Genomic DNA, 22,962 nt, shown 5'->3' with positions numbered 1-22,962 from the left:
TAATTATCACTTCTGACTTATTGTTATCGTATCTCAATTTCACTCTATTCCCTCTATATTTCTTGGCTTTTTCAAACAATCTTTTTTTAATCCAGTTTCTTCTAAATAATTCTTTGCTGTATATTCCCATAACTTTTTATTTTTTATTTTTCATAATTTCTTTTCTTAATGTTAAAATTCTGTTATTGTAGGCCTAGAATACTCTCCTTTTTTGCATTCCTACTTGATGTACTTGAGTAGTTCCTAGTGAGACCAGTCTATAATTTTGTTTTTCAAATATTTCTTCTTCTGGCTTTTCTCAAGTTTCATTTCTTTCTATTCTTAATTCCCTGTAAAAATTGCATTTCTGTTTCAAATTACACCTTTTGTACATTCTTATCTTCCCTCTTCTGTTCCAAAGTTATGCATGTTTATTATACTGTTTATTCTTTTTTTTTCTGTTTTACCACATTTAACTTGTAAAATATCATCTAATTTATGTATTTTGATTCCTTACCTTCTTAATATTTTAGCCAACTTTCCAGTAACTATTTTCCTTATGCTAAGAATATATTTTCTACTTTGATAATCAACTACTTCTTTCATTCTTCCTTGTTTCTAATCAAACTAAATTTTACAATGTCACTTTCTCCTAAGATATTTCATTTTTTTCTTCTAAAACCTCTGATATCCAGATCTTAAATACCATCTGTAGCTGTTGCAGTAATTTTTTCACAACTTCAAGTACAGTTTTACTGTTTTCTTTTTCACCTTCCTATGGAATACTTTTTAACATACTGCATCTATCTACCATCATTATATAGAGAACTCTCACTTATACTGATTATAATGTTCATGCATTTTTTTTTGCAAAATGTTTACATTAAAAACCATTAGTCACTTGTCAAAAACGTATTTTGTATAATTAGAAGTGTATTAATACATAAAATGTAACAATTTTTGAGTGATCTCACTATGTATGCATGTTTGTGCATGTATTTATGTTGTGTTAACTTGTAACATTTATTAAAAATTAATCATAATTTATGTATTTGTAGGTTACAAAAGAGTACAGCTTCTTAGACTATATCTTTGGTGGGACACAGATTAACTTCACTGTAAGTATACAAGTAAGCTGTTGAAATAAATTAAATGCATTTAAAGAATTAAATTTTTAATAAGTGGAAGGCAATATTTTCTTATTTTTAATCTTAATGATATGATTCTTGAACCACCAAGACTTCTTTCTACATCTCTTACTTCTGTGTGTTTGTAATCTAATTTGGTAGATTTGAATAAAGCTTTTATTTTGGCAATGCATTTGTAGTAGCACAGTTGTTAATTAGCAGTAACTCAATTCCTGAAGAATTTTGTTTTGTTCAGAGTGGAAATGATTAAATTTCAATATTTTTTTTAAAATTTTATAATTCAAAAATGTGTTATAAAATATTTAGATTTGATTAATAAACAAATGTACCTGAGCTGTGTGTAAGAAAATTGTAAGATTATACATCACAATGCTGAAAGGAAATATTCCAAAAGATGCATACCTTCTCACTCTACTGCTATTACTCAGCTGATAGGGTTTCTTTTCCTTTACCCATCTAAGCATTGTTTTGATTTTCTCTCACTTGCTCTATTCTTTTATTACCCATTTAATTGTCCTTGGCAATATCTGTCTCCTGACATCCTCCACCTATGTCAGTGTACACTTTCTATCCTGGTACTGTTTATAAACATCTCATTCAGATAATATCACTTTTTTCAACAAAGCATTTATTAATAGGTTTCTCTGTACTACTTTGAGCATTTTTCATGTTATCTATTTGATTTTCATTGAAAAAAAAATTTAATATACAGCATAACTTCCTGAATTCCGGTTTCTGGTGTGGTGGGAATTCCAGTCTCTCCGATCCCACCTCTGATATCCTCCATTGCTTAACATGTATTTAGTCTGGTGGTATTTATCTGAGGGGGCTCTGAGGCTGCACTTGTGGGTAATCCTGTACATTCTGGAGATAATTTAGACTAATTTTTTCCAGCACCCTCTTTGACTCTGTTGACTCCCCGTGAAGCCAATTTGAATCAGCCTTCTTTGGCTTCTCCTTTTCTTCAGTTGGTAAATAGTGTGTGTGATATTTTGGATCTTTTTTTGGATGCTTTAGAGTTTGTGCCTTCCTTAATGATGGAAAGGTCTGAGTTCTCCCTCCATATCCTGATATTTCAGTTCATGTAAGGTTTACTACTCAGTTACAGAACAGTTTGTCAGAACAACATGCTTTAGCCTACCAGTTCCAGGTGGATATGTGTTTAGACTTTCAAAGAACAGACTCACTCCTGGAAATGCAAGGTTCTGGAATGGAGTCTGTGGTCAGTCTTAATAGATTAGAACTTTCTAAGATTCATCTGACCATAACTATGGTGCTAAGATATTTCTCGTTCTTCTACCTTTTGTTGGAAGCCTCTCAGCAGTTGCTATATCAAATTTGACGATGAGCTGGACCATTGTTTTCAGATTCAAGAATTTCTGTATAGGTGGAAAAACTTTACCACGGATTCATGGGTACTATAGGATTAGTCATTCTGTTTGCATCTTCACCACCATTATCAACTGACTCCTGTCTGGCTCCACCCTATGGTATGTGCAGTCCATTCATGTCTCCTCCTCCTTCTGCACAGGTGGTTCTTTCTCTTATGGGGGTGTGAGCATCACTCGTATCCTCATTCCACTGGTATGAGCACTCAAGATCATGTAAGTAGTCTCACTGCAACCAGTGGCTAATGAATGATGATCCATTGGATTCCATAACCTTTTTATTTAGGATCAACATATTTGATCTTGAATAACGGTTAGATCAAAACATTACTATGACAGGTGTTCCTCTATCACCACCTCGTCCAGAGATCTGTATCTTTTTGGATGCCTTACTAGGGATGAGGTAAATGTCTCAATGGTTAGCAACTCCGGAGCATATGAAATACAGTTAAGAATTTTTGACAGATCATTACAATGAAACTTCGTTGGTTTTTTCCTTTACCAGGGATTGCCATTCTCCACATGTGTTGGCCTTCTCCAGTCATCTTTGTTTATTAACTGGTCTTCTGCAATTCCTTTTTCATTCATGTTTTTTTTAACCCTGTCTTTCCTTGGCTACTGGCAGTCCTTATGCTATCCATATTATTTCTTCTGTTTTCTCTGTATGATTAACCCACCTCAGCCTAGTTTCTCTTGTCTTTTTCTTGTTCCTACAGATTTCTGCTATTTTCTCAATTTTCTTATTTCTTTTCTCTTTCAGTAACACTCAGCAGCCATCTCAGTATTCTCAATTTGTTTTTTTATCAATAAACCTTAGATTCCTGCTATATTCTCAATTTTCTTTTTTCTCTTATCTTTCAGTGGCAATCCCAACAGATATCTCATTATTCTTGTTTATTTTTTATATCAACAAACCTTCTTTATAGAGGAACAACAGTCTAAAATCAGTATTACACACTTTGGCTTTTAGTGCTCATGGTAGTATTGTTACAGATGACTGTGATTGTTTCCTTCTAACATTTGTAGATTCTATCTCTCACAGCTTTCTTTGTTCTTTATTTTGGATTTTACTTTTCACATACCTAAAGTCTTCTGCCTGCTTCAACAGTTTCCTGTTTACATTTGTGATCTTGAACTTCTTTCTATCACTCCCTCTTACAGTGACTTCTGTTTTTCTGCAATTCACTTTCAGCTGTTGTAACAAGGCCAATGGCAAGTAATATATCCTACAAGGATCACTCTTGGCACTCCTTATCCAAGGCATGGATGACAACAAAAAGCAAGGGGCTAATGTCTGCCCTTGATGCATCCCAGCATTAACCTAAAATTTGTCTATTTCTCCATTTACCATCTTCATGGTTGTTGTTGCTTCATATGTGACTCTTACTACACTGATCAATTTTTTGGGCACTCTTTTCTTTAGGAGGTACCATTATACTATTTATTGTCACCCTGTTGTATACTTTCTCTCCAAATGTGCAAATGCATCATATATCTTTTTGTTTTTTTCAAAGTACTTCTCCTGCAAACAGTCACAGAATGAATTTTGAGCCTGTTTCTTCTTTCATCGGCTGAAACTCAAACTGTATTTCATTGATGTTTATGACTTCCCTTATTCTCTTTTCCAGTACCTTTCCATTTATTTCAACAGATTCTCCACTAGTTTTATTCCTATATAGATTTCACACTCAAAATCATTTCCTTTTTCCTTGTAGATGGATATCAGTATACCCTCTCTACATTATGCAGGTATCTACTGTTCCCTCCAGATGTTTTTCAATAGGGTTTATACATAAGCAACTCCATCTTCAAGTGCCTTGACCATTTCAGTGACAATGTCATTGTTTTTCTGATTGTTTATTTGACCTCCAGTCAACTGATATCCAATACTGGACCTGCTGTGGGTTTTGTCTAGTTCTATTCTTCATCATTTTTGGTATTAAATACTTCCTGATAGTACTACTTCCATCTGTTTTACTGCTTTTGTCTTTGAATACATCACTCCAATGTCACTTTCTGCCATTTTCCTTTGCTTCTCCATACTGCCATACCAATTTTTAATCATCTCATTCTTTGCCATTGCTTGCACTATGTTTCACTTCTTTTTTGTATGTCATTCATGAATAGTTGTCCATCTTAGTCATTTTTTGAAGGCTTCATTCATTTCCTTCATTGTTTTTTTGTATTTTTAACTCTGTTACTATATTTTTTTCTGATTGAGTTTGTCTTTTTGTTTTGCTACAAATGTTTTCTACCCCTTGAATCAGGCATTCCATCAGTTCTTTCCATTAATTCTCTACATTTCAATAGTCTTTTGGACATCTTTCCTCTCTCATTTCACTGTCTTACTTCTCTTAGTTTTCTTCTTCTTGCTTTCACATCTCAATCTTCTCAGTTTCTTCTCTTTTTCCTTCTTGTTTCTTATACTCCACCACCCATATCAAGATTGTGTTGATGTTCCACTGCTTCTCTTAGTATCACCTTTGTATCCAACACTTTTCTTCTGTGCTTTCTCTGAATTAAAATGTAGTCAGTCTGTGTGTTATTCTGATTGCTCTAAAATGTAACGAGGTTCACCTTTCACTTTTGAACCCAGTATTAGACAAAAATCCATTACTCACTGTCATTTCTAGCAATCACTCTTCTTCCTCCACATTTCTTATTTCTTAACTTGTACTCCCCATGCATTCTTTTAAACTTATCTAGTTTTTCTATTACATATACATCATCTGCTCCAAGAACTATCTCATTACATTGTATCACTATGTTCATATATTATAGTTTCTCATCAAAGTCCTCTTTCTCCTCATCACAGCATCTTGTCTGCAGAGTATAACTTGACACTGTGTTCAGCAACTCTTCCTCACTTGTCATCTTCATGCACATGATTCCAATATTCTCTGTACTTCGACCACTTTTATCTTGAATTCTTTAACACAATAAATTCCAAATGTATTCTTGTCTTTTGGCCCTTATGAATAAAACAGCTTGTATCCTGCAGTTATTTCTTTTATACTCTGTTCTTTCCACTTGGTCTATAATCTTCCTTTATTTTATTATGAATCTTCAAGTCCTTTGTCTCTTCTAGTCATTGCACCAACATTTCAGTAGCTATTGGTTCCCCTTACCAACTCTTCACATCACCTGGAGAACATTAGTGTACATTGCCTATGAGGGTTACCCTAGCTTTATAGCATACCATGTGATTCTACATCCTAGCTCTGTGGCATATTACGTGATTCTTCTCTATATTCATTTTACAAAGTGTATGCATCTCAGTTTCAATCCCTGGTGGTAACTTCCCTTTATTATGAACAAGTCTTGGGACTGGTTGTGGTAGAATTACAGTGAAACTTTACTAGTTATATATATTTTACAGTCACAATTATTGAAGTGTTTTTTTTTAAATAAATGTTTCTTAGAAATATAAAACGTTTATTCGTTAGAAGTGAGTGAAGTATAAGATTTTTGTCTCTTAACTGTATGATAGATATATATTGTAAAATTCCTTGTGTGTGTATATATATTACATTATATTTTTACTGTGAAATGGAACTGCATCAGTCCGTAGTCGTAAATTGCATTCCATCTCGTCTTTAAGCTTTTCTAGTGCTTCACAATTAGAAATAACACTTAACTATCATACATATGAATCTGATTGTGAAATTTGGTACTGTTTGCTGAAATGATATTGTGGTATGTCGTTTAGTCATGTTACCCTATTTGTTACATATTTTGTAATTGAATATTTACCTGTTAATTAATTTTATTGTATGATATAATATGACTGTATTACAATCTTGTTATCAGGTTGCTATTGATTTCACTGCCTCTAATGGGGACCCACGAGACTCAAGCTCTCTTCATCACATCGATCCCATACATCACAACGAGTATATGAAAGCAATTTGGGCTGTTGGCAATGTTATACAAGATTATGATAGGTAAATTTATACTTAGTGATACTAGCAAAAAATATAAAAATACTTGTAGATACATTTGTATTTATTAAGTAATATTTAAGCTATATTTAAAGGTATTCTGTAAACACAATAGTAGTAAACATGTGAAAGGAACAAAAATGTCATCTTACAAGCACATTTTTGTCTTTAGAAATATTTCACTTTTTGTTTGTAGCTGTGATTATTTCTAGAAGCAGAGATGTAACTGTTTGAGTAACATTTAGTTCAGGGTGTATCTTGTATATCCACAGTTTATTTTTTGCATGGAACATTTCTTTATCTGTACTTCCCAAGATATTAGTGTTTTGAAGTGAGATTTGTGTTACTGTTCTATAAACAATGGTAAAAGATAAACGACTGATTATATACTGTGTTTTACGTGTGCTGTTTTAATATGTGAACTCAATGTATTCTATAGCTCATATAGCTGATGTTGTTTCCAAAGATGTTTGAATATATTTTTAAGTTAAGTAAATAGTACTGATAGTTTCAAAGATTGCATGTGATTATCATAAGTAACTGGTAATTTTATGCAGATTCTATGACAGTTGAAAACATTTGTCAGAGTATACTTATTTTGAAGTTCTAAAGTTTATTGTAGTCTGTATATATCACTACTCAAAATGAAGAAAGATAGGAGGTTGAGAAATGTATATTGTTTTTAAACTTCTATATTTTTTCAGACATTTGTAATTGATTTGTAAGATGGTGAAAAAGTGTGTGTGTATTTATTTATATATATCAGTCAGGTAAATAAGGAATACTCCACTGGCAAAAGTCAAGCTCATGACAATTGTTAAAGACTAAATTACTATGCGATGTAACAAAAGATAATAGAAACACACAGGTAATGGTTGTAAATTTTATGGCTTTGTTATGATATTTTGATAACCCTGCATTCTAAGGTTAAGATACATTGCTTACAAAATTTTAGGTTGCATAGGAATAATTTTGGGGAACACATTGTTCTATAATAAGTATATAAATAAAAGAAAGAAAACAACTCTTTTAGACACAGTAAAACATGAAATATTAAATACTTAAGCTATTTAGGGTATGTTAGAAATAAAAATAAAAAATCAAAGTGCATGCACTGAGTTCTTGTATTTTAAAGTTCTTTATAGTATAGGTACATTTAAAATAGATTGCTGCCGAAGCTGTTTCGTATTATGCCATTATCAGCTGTTAGCTATATATTACAATTTTTGTCCATGCAAGTTTTGGAATATGTTCCTGACAAAGTTCAAGATAAGGTGAGATTTATAATATTAAGGCATCAACAAGTACGTGCAAGATACATTGCTGAAAAGGTTATTCACATAAGTCATGTGGATAAATGTTTGACATGATTTGCAAGATACTTCTGTTGTATTTCTAAACTACTCAAGAACATTGTGTTGGAATACAAGGAGTTTATGTAAGATTTTTATTCTTTCCCCAAACCACTGGAAAAATTAAATACAATTGAAAAAATAAGAATATTATTAGGAAAACAATTTAGTTGCAAATGCACTCGTACTAATTAGTGTTTCTTGCATGTAAGGACAATTAAAAAAAAGTTTTATAAAAATTACAAAAACCAAATTTGCATTTTAAAAAATAAGTAATTCAGAGAAAAAAAGAGTTAGACTGGAAAATTATCCTTTTAAATTAATTTAAACAGTTTTTGTAATCTATCGTATATGCACACCAACTGACAGATATTTAGTACAGGGCAGTTCATGCCAATCTGCAACCATACCTTGGTTATGGCAGTCAGAGACCATTACTTAATTTACTGGACTTTTTTTTACCAACAAGAAAAATGTTTATTGCTGTAAAGAGCATGTACATTAAACTAATAAGAACTGGTGAAAGGTAATGTAGTTTAATGAATCATGCTTTGCAATTTCTTACAAAAGTGAAAGAAAGATTTGCCAAAAGCTATAAGAGTAACTCACCTGTTTTGCATGGTTCCATCTTTCCAGGCCTTTGATAGTGGAGTCAAGGTTTGGGACATGTTCTCCTGTTATATGCTTAACTCCATAGTACCTTTACAAAGTAGAATTAATTAATACCACAGGTTACCTTAGCATCACGTTTTAACAAGATGCTAACTAAATATTATCAATTTGAATGTGTCACGATGTGGAAATATTTCAAGAGGATTGAATTCAGACTCCTTCTAGTCTTAAATGAAATCAGTTTTATAGATAATTGAGTGACAATTGGAATTGGTAGAATTTATCAAATTTCCTGATTATGGCAAATAATGCCACCAAGACCACTTTATTCACAACAACAATCTTCTGATTTATAAGAACTCCTATCATTGATCCTGTACTTTTTATTTTGATACAAAACTCTAAATATTACTCACTATAGAATAAAATGTCATAATTTTAAACGATGTCTGTCAGCTTACATAAGTTGATACAAGTACAACAAAAATGTTATAAACCAATGCTCTACCCTTTGTGAAGCACACCCATTTCTCTATAGACTGTACATTGTCAAATAATTGACAATGGCATCCTATGCACAGAGCTAATACAGTGTGCTTTCTGAAAATTCATACTGACTTTTCCCACAAAGATTTAGGGATGATATACCATGTGGCTCTTCATTAGTACCACACTGTGTATTGTTCATTGTTTGGGGAAGTTGCTGAAGAGCACATGACAGCTGAGCAATTGGAAATTTGGAATGTTCAATTACTTTTCAGTAAGGGGGTTCTGTCAGTTGTTTGAATTGTGCATACCATTCTCAGAGATGTCATTATAAGTTGGAAGTGGTAAGTAGCTGTATGCAAATATTTACAAAATAACTAACCTGTTGAACAGCTATGGAAAATTCCATATTATCATTTGACAGTCCCATTATTTATAAATATGCATAGTTCCAAGAAGTTAACTTAAAGTTATATGCAGTTTAATAAATGTGATTGATTGATTTGATTGCTTCTGAATGAGAAAGACTAGATATTTTGCTTTCTTTGAGTAGGAAGTCATTGGTTGAAGATTCCTCTTTATGTATGAAAACTTTCAAATACTGTCACTTTATTTGAAATTTGTTAGGTTTAGTGCAAAATGTGAAGTAATAACAAATGACTTCAAACTTGTGGTTGAAGTAAATAATGAATTTAGGTAAATAACTTTATTTCTCAAAATGGTCACATAATGTTATACAGTGATCATGCACCAGCCACAAGGTCAGTTCCCATTATCATTTTTCACTTGTCCAAATAAAACAGAAAAGGGATCTTTTTTTTCTTTTGAATGGCACTTTTATTGATAGTTTAGTTTAAACTATTTGAAGTTTAATAAAGCTTCAAACTACATTCTCTGTAGTTCTTACTGATTTCAAGTTTAAACTTTCAGTAATACTACATAACGATTGTACATAATTGGAATCAAGTCAATTGAAAATATTTGATTTGAAAGTTTCTGACCATGTCTGATTGGTGTATTATTGTAACAGTTTTAGGCATAGAGAATAAAATTAATGTTTGATAGAGAATTAAAAGTGCTTTGACAAAAGTGTTGGCCACATAAATATAATTCATAATTAAAACTGAGGAAGTAAGAAAAACTAAGAGTAGAAAATTAACATTTCCATTTATTGTTTGTTTTTAGTGATAAAATGTTTCCAGCACTTGGGTTTGGTGCGAAAATTCCTCCTAACTGGCAGGTTTCACATGAATTTCCTCTGAATTTCAACATTAATAACCCATTTTGTTCAGGTGAGTTTGTAAAATAGTGTGGCATGAACACAACCTAACTAATTTTGATGGTGAATGTTTATTAATTACCCATAGCTTGGTGTAAAACAGGTGTCAGTTAGTTAATGTAACAGGAGATAGTGATTGTTTAGTCATATCTTTCTTAGTATGGATAAAATTTTAAATAATTGATAGTAATGGTGCAAATAATTGCAGTTTATTAATCACAATAATAATTCATAAGGTAGTGTTAGCAACAATTACCATAATGAATGTGGAAAGAATATTATTTCAGTATACTATTTATGAAGGACAGCTCAACTGATTCTTTAAGCAAGGAGTGTGAAGAAATGTTCAGTTGTTTAGTCATAACGGTGCATTCTGTATGTGTTTTAAGGCTATCTTAGTGATTCAGTTAGAATGGTATGTAAAGAACAAATCAGTTAAGTATTTCTAATCATGAATACAAATATAATTTTGTTTAATCATAGTGATGTATTTGTGAAGGAAATTTTAGTATATTAATTATAATTATTGTAGTACCAGGCTGTACTAAATGTTTTTTCCCCTTTAGTTTAGAAAGTAAACTTATATTTTTTAAAAATATGTAGTTTTCATTATTTCATGGTTGAAACATAGCAGTGCTCAAGTAAGTTACTAACTTGTTTCTGTAGAAGTAAGTTAAGTGAGGATCAGGCACCTCTTTGTGTGATTTTATTACTGATGTAGGAATCACTTCTTAAATATTCACATAAAAAAAATCAAACAGTAGTTGTGAGTGGACTTGTCTTTTACCTTAACTGCCCAACTAATCTAATAGGCACCAGTCACTGTTTTCTTGTGTCAGAAAGTTGAGAGTTTAATGCCTTATTTAAGATGGTAGGACCTGAGAGTAAATTTTCTAAGTAGATTTTTAGATTCTTTCAACAAAGAATAAAGTTATGAGACTCAATGAAAAAATATGCACAGGTTTTGTTTGGCCACAAGCAGTATTTCTGTAACTAATAAAGTTCTTACTTTTGATGTCTGGTAATGTGTTAATGTATTTTGTATTATTTTATTCTGAGGTAACTTTTTCTTTGCATCATTTTGCTTTTGCCTATAACTTAATTAACTAATTTTTTTTAAGTTCACCAGTGAGTTAACTCAATGCATTTGCTTCACAGAATAGTGAAACTAAATTTATATTTAAAGTATGAAATAATGTTATTATTATTATAGTGAAATACAAGTAGGAATGTGCACTAACTATCAATGGTTCACTGTTTAAATCTTCATTACTGTTGCCAGTACAATACCCTTGTTACACACAAAATCATGAGCCCTACTGTAAACTAGTGCTGGTTATTGTATTGCACTAACTGTTGCCACCTTGATTTACCATGGCCAAACTTAAATCAGTGCATCAGATCTAAGTAAATTACAGACCTAACATGAGTGAAAAAGAAAGGAAATGTTATTTTTGTTCAAGAATCTCATGAACACAGTGATTAAACCAGCTGACATAGTCACTACTATGTTCATGTGAAAATGAGATTGCTATGCATAGAGAAAAACCAACAGACAAACACCCACCACTTCAAGAAGACATTTAATAAGGTTCCTGTCTTGGAGTACCAGAAATTCATTCATCAAAACATCATAGAGCTTTAAAAAAGAAATAAAATGAAGTATCTGTAATGCTGGAAATCTAATTTAAAAAATTTCCAGAACAGGAGTTTTTACTTATAACCTGAGATTCAGAAAACTGGCAACCTGGACACCCTGTTGTTTCTGCTTGTAACTATCCCACTGAATAAGTCTGATTTACCAAAATACATCTTGCAAGTACTAGCTCTTTCTATTCCGTCATGTATATATGTTATAAATACTAGAAATGCTCTAAACTGTCTTAAATAATTTTATACAAACATTATACATTGCCATTCCTTGCACTGACAGGGTTCTACTGCTCTTTTGAAACACTTTCTGAACAAAATATCCTACCTCATTAAATTATCAGGCTTAGTTGTTCCCATGAATACCTTTGAATTTGGTAACCAACAATATAAACAACTTACCAGTGTTTCGTTGATGCATAAATTGATTCTTCTTTTGCCAGTCCTCTCTATACTTTACTGAAAAATGTCTATATATCATCTTTGGCAGCAAATTTCCAAACTTCTTTCCTCAGTATCCTGATCTCATTTTTGGTGTTACATATACTATGGTTAGAGTAGAGAAGCTATTAGATTTTTCCTGACATACTCATATGGACCTTATTTTCACTTATAAAATCTCTGAATGGAGAACCTCATTGTTTGACATCAAGAGTTAGGTGACTCATTTAAAACTACAGTACACTATTCAAAGCCAATTGAAAATTATGCTTATTTTCACCTTAATGAAAGAGAATGCCATTTCTAAAGAATACTTCATAAGACCAAGATGTTTATGTATATCATGTATCCTTCCTTTTAGGTGTACATGGACTTGTTGAAGCTTATCGGAATTGTCTCCCTCAAGTCAAGCTGTGTGGGCCAACCAATATAGCTCCCATTATAAATCATGTTGCTCGTTTTTCTCAGCAAGCCATGCAACAAGCCATTCCTAATGTAGGTTAATACTACAGGCAGTTTTGATTTATGATTACCGTTTACATTATTATAGTCAGTATACCAACCAATTTTCTATATTTGTTTAGGTAAAGTATTAAAATAAAAATATTATCTATAATACCTATATATTTATAAATGATAATGTTAATAGAACTACATTATTAATTCTGGATATTTTGACACACTTTTACAGCTTGCTTCATAATAAATCACAATAATTTATTTGAGATGTTGATTTAATTGCAATTCATACAACTTGTCAATATTTCACGAAATCTTCTGCTCTATAAGGAATATTAAGATCAGTCGGTATAAATATTACTTTCTCATATTATCAGTGAAAATGGATTACCGTACTTTTTCCAGAGCTACTTCATTCTTTTGATTTTGACTGATGGAGTAATCACTGATATGGATGAGACTAGACAAGCCATTGTTGCTGCGTCCTACTTACCTATGTCAATCATCATCATTGGTGTTGGAAAAGCAGACTTTTCTGCAATGAATTTCTTAGATGGAGATGATGGAATGTTAAGAGCACCAGATGGCCAACCTGTACTCAGGGATATTGTACAGTTTGTACCTTTTTACAAATATGAACAGGTAGGTGATAAATGTTTATTTTTTAACATCTGTATCAATAACCTAACCTTACAAAACTTGTGTAGTAAAGTATTTTATCTTTAAATTTGTTTTTTATATTCAATAACATTTGCCATAATTCTTATTTTAGGAGAGAAAGAAAACTATATTGCATTTGTACTAAATTACAAGTGTTTTGGGAACTTTCATTTTATTAAATATTTCTGTTTTTAATATCAAAAGCTACTTTGAAAGAGTTATCTAAGTGGAGCTGAATGCACTATTTAATGGATCAACTGTTGATATAAAAGTTCTGGTTTGTGTTTTTACTGAAAGGGTCCATCCAGTTTACTTGCTAAAGAAGTTCTTGCAGAGGTTCCGAGCCAGGTTGTTCAGTTTTACAAGATGCTTGACATTCCTCCTAATCCACCACGGCAGAAAGAGCGGATTTAAAACTGAAACTACAGACAGTCACAGAAGTGAAGAAAAATACTTCAGATATTTTGCTGCTAATTGGTGTTTAAACTTTAAAATGTGATAATGCTTTTTTAAATGTTTATAAAATGTTCTTAAAAATTATTGATTGCCATACCTACAACTGTTCTAGAACTTTAATTGCAATAGCCACATTTATTTTATCAGTAAACTACATATTTTTATATTGAATACTTATTTGGCATTTATTAATATCCAGTTTGTTTTTATATATAGTTCTTTAAATTAACATTTAGTTTAATCAGTTATTATTATTCTATGAAGTATGCCAGTGAAACTGTTATTTTTGTACAGTCCTACTTAAGCATAATCTCAGGATTGTCTTTATCTCGCTTCTTGTCATTTATTATGTTTATAAATGTTATTTGATTTTGTTGAAATGTTACAGGTAAGCTATTTAATAGCAACATTCAGTTCAGCAGAATGAAAGATATTTCATATTAGTTTTTTTTTTAGTTTACTGTCATATGTGGACACAGTCATAACAAAGTATGATCAGTTGTTTTGTTAACATCCCTAAATACTGAATTTTTATGTTTCTTGTTATAACTTAACCCAATTTTATTTTACAGTTTGAATAATAAAAATATCTCATCTAACCTTTACTAGCTGTCAGAATACTGTTTCTCTCTGTATAATGTAAATTCCATAATATTTATAGTACTTTATACATCAAAGTATATTCATACAGTTCACTATTAATACATAGATTCTTTGTGTGCGAAGTGTTTTTGAACATCTATATTCCAATAATTGATCTTGTTCCTAACATTATCACTTTTTAAATCTTTATAATCCTACATATTTGGTAATTTTTATTATTTGTTATGAAATCCTGCATAGACATCTACAGTGGGAAAAATCTATACAAATTTTTTGATATGCTGTTCTCTACCAATTCTTTGTTTCTTAAAGATTCAAGGTTGTAGTGCAGAAAACTTTTAATAAGATTTTAGATACTGTTTTATTCTTATTTTAATACAAAGACATAATTAGTTATCATTCAATGATCATCTTAATAGGATTATATTTTAGTTTACTGACTATTTTAATTCTCTTCCACCCCCTTATGAATACTGTCACATTTAACTTTTCTTTTATCAACACCAAAAGTTATTACTTTTATGTTAGTCATTGTGTATTGATTTAAATATATATATTTAAGTGTTGAAGTGACTTATTATGTAACATACACAATTTCATGTATATTAGAAGATTTTCAGAAATTCTGTAATAGCTTTCACATACTATATTTTCTCAAGAAGGCTGGTATGGGTATTAAAACTTTAATTAAAATAAAGTACCGAAAAACGTTTCAACCTGAAGATGACTTAAGAAGGTCAAAACATTGTTCTGTACTTTATTTTAATTACAGTTTAAATACCCATACCAGCCATCTTGAGAATACATTTTTACATTAAATGGTTTTCTCATCATCATGGATTTTATATTCTAGTATATTTAATTTTATCCTCAGTTTACTGATTGAGTTTTCAAAATTTCTGAATATGAAAACCATAAACATGATTCTTGGCTCAGAAACAGATAATTTTCAGTTTCAGTCCAAGTTTCCTGTTTAATGAAAAGTTGTTTTTAACTAAATTTATATTTACTGTTTAACTATTGAAATAAATAAGTTTTATATGTATTCTTACAAAACAGTATAAATTGAAGTGCATAATTTTGTACATAAAAGGAGTAGTTTGATAATTTTTAAATATTCAAACACAGTGGCTAATTGTTTTACAGTATTTGTAAATGGTCTTCACTGTGAAATGTGTTAGTGAAGAATGTGTGCTTTCTTTATTAGATTTTATGTAGTAACTTCAGATAACATATTAGACAAAAAAACAAAAGACCTTATTTGGTGTTAGCAACTTTTACAGAATGTTAAAATATTAAAATTATATAAATAGTTTGAGATAAAATTAAATGCTCCTCTTGGATACACCTGTATTGATTATTTTAATATCTTGTATATACTGATTTGTTAAAAGCAACAATGATCTTCATGTTTTAGTATTTGGTGTCAAAGTCTAATAAAGCTATATTAAAAATTTTGTATATAACTTTTTTATGAATAGTTGTAAACACAATATAGCTTTAAAATACTATGCACTTTCATATGCTGATATACTGAAACACTGGGTACCATAAGGGCTTTGATAAAGCATTATTCCAAGTAATTTATAATAAACCAATACACTGATATTATATAATGAAAATTTTAACAGGCATTAGTGATACAGGTGGTGGTAAGAAACTGAAAAACTAACATTTAGTGAAATATATGTGGGTGAGAGGGATATAGAGATAAAATTGGTTATTTTGAAATGTTTTCTTACGATATTTGTCTATGGTGGAAACTTGACTACAAATGAAAAACTTCAAATAAAGTAATTATTAATGAGCTTTCCATTATTAAAAGGTTTTTACTGAATTGGTGATCATAATTTAAAGTGCTTAAACTTACACAGTTCCAACTAAATATAAATCATTTGTTTTTTTGAAACAAAGTGCTGAAACCCAAATTAAAGATTTAATAGTACAATTAACTAAAACTGAATATATGCTCAAGTGAATAGCAACACTTGAATGCAATACTGAGTCTTAGTATGTATCATTATAGTTTACTGAGAAGTAATGAGTTAAAGTATTTCCTTGTTGTAGAACATGTTTTCTTTAAAATGATTTAATGAAATTTTTTAGAATTTAAATTATATGTACATATGATACAGAAAGAAGAAATATTTTTTGTATGTGCTTCTCAGAAATCAATTTATTTACCACTAATATTAAGGAATACCTAAAAGGTTCATACTTGTAGTAAAGCATACCATAAAACAAAGTTATATTCACAACAAGTTACATACATGTATATATAAAAAAAAAAAAAAAAAAAAAAAAAAAACCGTGTTAGATTATTGGCACATTGCCAGAGATGTTCCTAATTGCTTCCCTTTGATGTATATTTTTAGCCTCCTTTCACATCTGACATTTAGTTTTCTCTTTGCAAGGAAACCAACAAACACTTTTATATGAACTAGTATAAAACTCTGATTTCTTCTAAGTATATACTTTTATTTTTGCACAAATGTCTTCCTTTTAACAAAGTAGGGGGGAAATATTATTTGTTTTAGAAGTTTCCCAAGGAACCAAGTATTATTATTGTTTAGAGAAGTAAAATAAATGGTTGTTTTTCTAGTTACAATATTTTTACTAATCTTTGTAGAGCAATTTTTACCACAACATTGGTTATTATAACTTTTTATGCTTATAAATCTACCATACTGATCACATACTTTGCACATGTTAAAAACTCGATTGTACGTTATATAAGTATTAGAAACTACCTTTCCAGCTTTGTCATTTTATAGTAATAAGTTGTTTTGAATTAAGCACAAAGCTACACAATGGGCTATCTGTGCTCTGCCCACTACAGGTATCGAAACCCGGTTTTTAGCATTGTACATCTGCAGACATACTTCTGAGCCACTGGGGGGCAGTAATAATACTATTTGACATATTCTTTACGAAAACCAAATTAAAATTAATTTTCTGTCAGTACCTATTTCACTCTTAATATTTTGATCTCACTTTGAAAGTGATCCTAGTTTAAGGAACTTAAAAGAGTAATTCATTCACTAACTGTTGAACATTGTAATTTACAACATACTAAAAACTATTTTGTTCAAATGTGGTACTTTCAATGTGGAGTACAGCCCTATAGTTGGTTGATAGATGTGGTAAATACAACATTCCAGATAGTCTTAAAGGTACTTAATAAGAGTGAACTGGCTGACAAGTGTCTGAATTCAATGCTATTCCTTTAACCAATTCTGGGCATGACATGGTGGATTATTGTATTACAGTTTTGGAAAAGCCCTTTCTCGTTGGAGTATAAATGTAGACAGCAATATTCAAGTTTACCCCAGATATCATCTGAAACCCTGCCAGACAAAAATTCATCACAGCATTAAAATACCTCCAGCAACTTTCATTAGCAGAATGACATAAACAGGGTCAAGTGTCTTGTGTAGTTTTTCCAATATTTTTGTTAATACTGTCAGTGCTAAAAAGAAAGAGTAGTAGTCACTTCATGTGCTTTCCAATTAGATAACCACTTTTTTTTTTCATACGGATTGTTTTAGAGACAGTTAAGTCTTTACCACTTATAAAGAAATTGGTCAACATGGATGCAATTCAACATCTATTACACTTTGTGTAAATCGTTTTAATTACCCCACAGCTACTCATAAGACATTGATGGCAAGTTTTTTTAATGATAGATGCACTTTTTAATTGTTATTGTTGATAAACTTATAACAATGTCCTTGAATAGCTGGTCAAATAAATGGTCTTTAATAATTTCTTTCTTAGGTGGGTACCCACTGTTCCTTAGATAGTTGAAATACCTTAACTCTTGCCAATCTCTAATCACAATATTTACTGCCTTTCATTTAATCTGATAAATATTTTTAGGGACAACAATTTATGATTAAAGAAGTTTTTGGTTTTTTATTCTAAATTGAAAATTTATCTTGCATGCAATGTAGTACAAAATATGTAACAACAAACTGGAAATATTAATACAATTCTACCTACAACTTTATTTTTTACAAGGATACTCTACTAAACTACCATTTTTTTTATACAAAAACAAATATTACTGTAACATTCATTGTAGATCAGAAAAATACTAAATATTACAGTGAATAGTGAGATTATTATTAGGAAGAGGTTAAAATATATGAACAGAAGTACATCTTGGTAATCAAGCACAGCCACACTTTAAGTCTACCTTTACTGTACAAAGGGACAATTAACTCATTAGCATGTAAACATTTGTCAGAGGTAGAGGTGAGTCAAATTATCACAAATATAAAATTTGTCATTATTTTATACAAAATATTCCAGTGTGAAGTGAAAACTTATTATATTTAACAGTTTCATGAGTCTTGACATTTATTAAGCTGAACAAACTTATGTTAATCAAAAATAAAAATTCATGGCAATGTTTACATTAATTGAATATTTAAGTGGCAGCTGATTTAATTGTAATTTCATAATTTTAGATGACACCAATTGATTTAATGGATGCTTGTAGGTGATCACATTAATGACCAGTGTTACTCTGCACCACAAACAAAATAATAATAATAATGAAAACATGGTACAATCAATGAAGTACTCAGTTCATCAAATGGTGAAGAAATACTTTATTGTACTACTTTTTTCTTTGAAACAGTAGCTAGTCCACTATCATTTATTTTGTGCATACACTTTTTAAAGGTTGTTTCACAAAACATTCTTCATGATTAACAACTGGAAAAGTTGCACAAGCTTTATCTATACTTAGCTATAATCTTGTATACAGTCAAACATAAGTAACTGGAATATTCTTGCTTGTGTTGTAGAGATTTTCCAGTGAGTGCAGTAATAATCTTAAACTATATAATTCACTCACAAAAGTTAAGAGCTGTATAATTCATAGTGATCTAAAATAATTTAAAATTTAGCATTGTTAAGTAATCACTTGAAAGGTGGAAGGAATACCTGATTTAAAACCTGTTTTTATTTAATATTGCTTTTATTGGACTTCTACTTTAGAACAACCTATTAATCTTTCCACCTGTTGTTCTCGTAGTCATACTTTGATGTTATACCTTCAATGGGATTCATTCTCAAATCAACTATTCTCTTGAGCTGTGCTGCTTTTCTCTCTGGTGTAAAGGAATCTGGCATAGGTTGATACACTAGTGAATAAGTAAAGTATTAGATATTAGGTCCACACTGAATTAGTAGTAACAAATACAACTTGTTTAAACTGAAACATTAAACTTTATCCAATAATATTACAAAACTTCTTGTGATTCTAAGTGTTTGCTTTTGGTGATTTTTAAGGAAGTTGATATTAATAATTTGAATAAAAAAGAGTAAAAAGTATAATAAATTATTATTAATCTTTCATCTGGTAAAGAAATAACAGTTTTCATAAAACCTGTTTCATGTTTTAAAGAGATAAACTTTTCTAAAAAAATAAAAAGTATTAAAAATTTCAGAGAAAAGCAAAATGGTACATTATTCACAAAAATAAAACTTTAAATATGCATTAAATATAACAGTTTTAATAAAGCTATTATGATGGGGACACACCAATATTCTGAAAACTTTTCATCATTATTAGTGGAGTTTCCTTACTCTTATTGTTTTTAACTTTTTCATGTTTTCATGACAATAATTAAATTATTATTATTATTAATAAAATGTTGAGATTTTTTTTCAAAACATTAGAAAGCTTTAATTCAAAGTAACAATAATATAGGTCTCTTGAATAGTTAGAAATATACCTCAAAAAGTTATAAGCTTATGTGTCTGATATAACATAATATTGTTTATGTAATATAACAACATCAATTAACATAAGCTCTATACATGTAACTACTCTTAAATTCAATTTTCAGAATACCAACCCTTCAGAACATTGGTCTTTTTGGACTTAAAATCCTTTGGAATTATGACCCTCTGGAAGATCAGACATTATTAACCATTATAACTATGGAAAGCTGATTGCTGTAATTCAATTACAATTTTATCAAAGAAAATTGTTTTACATATCCTTTGCAATCTCAGGAGGAATTGTTTATTTTTTAATAAAAACAATAGAAATCTTCAACAATGTGTTTGTTAAAAAAGAAAATTAACCATATATTAAACAATCAAACATCAATATACCTTGCATATTCTTAACACTATCTTCTCTTTTACAATAAAGGTATAATTCCTACACTTACCATACTTCTTCATCCATACATACAGCCATACAGTAAGGGACATTGCCACAAGAGTGCCTGCTAGAATAGATTTCCACTCTCCAGTAGGAGCCTTCATCTCAGAAAATGTTTGACAAAAACTGGCCCTATATACTTTATGACAATAAAAGAAATAAAACCAAAATTCCTAATGATTATTTAAAAGTGAAAAGAAGAATATTCCTGTGAGTTCCATGTAGAGCATGGGAATTAATCAACATAACTGATAAACTGTGTGAATGAATTACCTTGATTCGTGTTGCATACAACAATCAAAATTATGAATAAATTCATTAATGCCATGCAATTAATCAACTAATTATATGTATATTAATAACAAAAATATTTGTTCTTGCTAATAAAAATTAGTTTTCTGATTATTACTATTTTCTATTATTCCAGCTATCCAAGAAACCAAAATACTGCTATTATGATTTCTTAACTATTTTCAATTAATTCAAGATTGTTGAGCCTAATTAATTAGTGTCACAACTTAACAAAATAACAGACCTAGAGTTTTTGATAATTCCAACTTTGTAAGTCTTGTGTGATAATAATCTATTACATTAATGTAATCAGATTATGAGTCTGATACACAATAGGTTATCAAATTTCACTGAATGCTCATTTATAATTCTATATAAACCAAGAAAGGTTACTATGTTCTTTTTATAAAAGCAGAATTACTTTAAAATAAAAAAAAAAAAATATTGCTATAAACATTAGAAAGACATTCACATTTAATTCATAAATATCAACATCTCTTCCTACATATCATACAAAATAAAATTATATCTAATGAAAAATAATTATAGCTGCACATATAAAATGGTCACATTAATTAATCCGAGTTGCTCCAAAATTCTTACAGAAAAATAGATAAAAAAATTTGATCTTACACATCTTTTTTTCATCCATTGACAGAGTTTTCCAATCACCTTTCTCTTTTTCTCTAAGAGCTGTTATTTCTTGTGAGTTCTCTTTGAAACGGATAGCTGGCATAGGAAAATCTGTTCTATCTATATAGCTGGGTTCACCATTTAAACCAAACCCAACTACTTCACGATTACCTATTCGTTCTTTATGATAGGTAGCTGAAGGAACAATAATTCTGGGTGCTAAAGATGGCAACTTGCTGAAGATGGGTACTTTTAGTAAGTTACTTGCCATTCTAATGTCAGTTATCTGAAAAACAAACCACCATGGTTTATAATTAGTCTCAAACTATTGATGCAGGTGTATATAATTATTGGCTTAATAACTGGAAATTATTAATTTTAATTTTACAAAACATATTCAAAAGCAAAATATCAATTTCATCATCAAATATATGCTACTCAAAAAAACAATATACAATTGTCGCCTCAAGCCTGAGTCAAGGTCAGAGTATATACTATTAGGGTATTAATATAATTAACAACGTTACAACTATACTGAAATGTTTTCATTCTATTAACCTAGTGTTATAAAAGAAAAAGTACTCTTACAAACTCAGACCGTTACTGAATTCTTTAGTATTAACTATATTAATATATATAATCGAGTTCTTGCAACTTTTAAGTTTTGAACGTTAAACGTTTTGCCTGGCAATTTTTGAACACTAATTTCAAAAAATAAAAATACAAAATAGTAAAGATATGTGCAAAAAAATTAAAAGTTTAATAATAACAGTCTTGAGAAGTTTTATGAAAGCGTTATTGTGGTCTTACGACTACGTAGCACGAAGTACAAGCCTTACCCTTAATTTTTTGTTTTACTGCTTGTATTTTCTAGTTCAACTACTACCACTACTACTGAGTGCTTCTACAACTGTACTAACCTTAAGCAAGTTATGGAAATTGATGTTCAGTAATATATCTGCATATATCTTAACATTTTCAGTAATACACACTGACTAATATTTTTCATGAAAATTAATCATATTACTTTTATTATTACAAACCTTTCTAAAATATAACCAGGAAGAAACCACCAAATTCTCGATACCACACCAATAACCTTCAGTCCAACCTACAGTCAGAACGCCTAAACACTTATATGCGTATAAATAAATATATATATAAATATTATTTATATATATGTATATGTTTTGTTTGTAAATGTATGGAGTATTATTCTTACATTCTAACGTTTTGTTTTTAAGTGAAACATTATATTTATTAAACTGATGAAAATTCAAAAGTAAGCAAAGCAAAGATATCTCATTGTGTAAATTTGCGATAAAGGGGAAACAAACACAAGTTTAAAATTTTTATTCATAGTAACATATCACTGTTCGACATTAAAATGGCCGGTTTCT

The 22,962-nt window shown here is 30.0% G+C and overlaps 2 protein-coding genes across 5 annotated transcripts in view; one reads left to right on the top strand and one right to left on the bottom strand.

Moving 5' to 3' along the window:
- The window catches only part of LOC143256911 (copine-3-like), a 54,996-nt gene extending 39,088 nt beyond the window's left edge, over nt 1-15,908 (top strand). For both annotated transcript variants that reach the window (XM_076514758.1, XM_076514756.1), the window contains exons 10-15: nt 1,038-1,097; nt 6,326-6,459; nt 10,092-10,198; nt 12,638-12,771; nt 13,141-13,377; nt 13,693-15,908. In XM_076514758.1, coding sequence (XP_076370873.1) covers nt 1,038-1,097; nt 6,326-6,459; nt 10,092-10,198; nt 12,638-12,771; nt 13,141-13,377; nt 13,693-13,809 — 789 coding nt within the window. In that variant the 3' untranslated portion in view covers nt 13,810-15,908. The remainder of the gene's footprint in view (nt 1-1,037; nt 1,098-6,325; nt 6,460-10,091; nt 10,199-12,637; nt 12,772-13,140; nt 13,378-13,692) is intronic.
- Nucleotides 15,909-19,050: 3,142 nt separating this feature from the next.
- On the bottom strand, nt 19,051-22,697 carry LOC143256912 (cytochrome c oxidase subunit 4 isoform 1, mitochondrial-like). Of its 3 annotated transcripts, none has more exons than XM_076514761.1 (4): nt 22,606-22,697; nt 21,563-21,848; nt 20,646-20,777; nt 19,051-19,607 (listed from the first exon to the last, which is right to left on the bottom strand). In XM_076514761.1, the coding sequence occupies exons 2-4, from the start codon at nt 21,831-21,833 to the stop codon at nt 19,471-19,473; spliced, it is 540 nt and encodes a 179-aa protein (XP_076370876.1). In that variant the 5' UTR covers nt 21,834-21,848; nt 22,606-22,697; the 3' UTR covers nt 19,051-19,470. The 3 variants fall into 3 exon arrangements, with proteins under 3 accessions (XP_076370876.1, XP_076370874.1, XP_076370875.1); XM_076514759.1 differs by having other exon boundaries at nt 22,402-22,671; XM_076514760.1 differs by lacking the exon at nt 22,606-22,697 and adding an exon at nt 22,483-22,503.
- Nucleotides 22,698-22,962: the final 265 nt, after the last annotated feature.

The sequence above is a fragment of the Tachypleus tridentatus genome, chromosome 7 (assembly GCF_004210375.1).
Source record: "Tachypleus tridentatus isolate NWPU-2018 chromosome 7, ASM421037v1, whole genome shotgun sequence".
NCBI lineage: Eukaryota > Metazoa > Arthropoda > Merostomata > Xiphosura > Limulidae > Tachypleus > Tachypleus tridentatus.
Note: the sequence above shows the minus strand (reverse complement) of the source record. Positions and strands in the feature narration are given on the sequence as shown.

Excerpts from the sequence above, each read along its gene's own strand:
- LOC143256912 (XM_076514761.1), bottom strand. The coding sequence starts at position 21,833 with ATGGCAAGTAACTTACTAAAAGTACCCATCTTCAGCAAGTTGCCATCT. Across the intron at positions 20,778-21,562 it reads AATGGATGAAAAAAAGATGT|TATATAGGGCCAGTTTTTGT; the intron begins GTAAGATCAAAT and ends ATTGTCATAAAG. Across the intron at positions 19,608-20,645 it reads TGTATGGATGAAGAAGTATG|TGTATCAACCTATGCCAGAT; the intron begins GTAAGTGTAGGA and ends CTTATTCACTAG.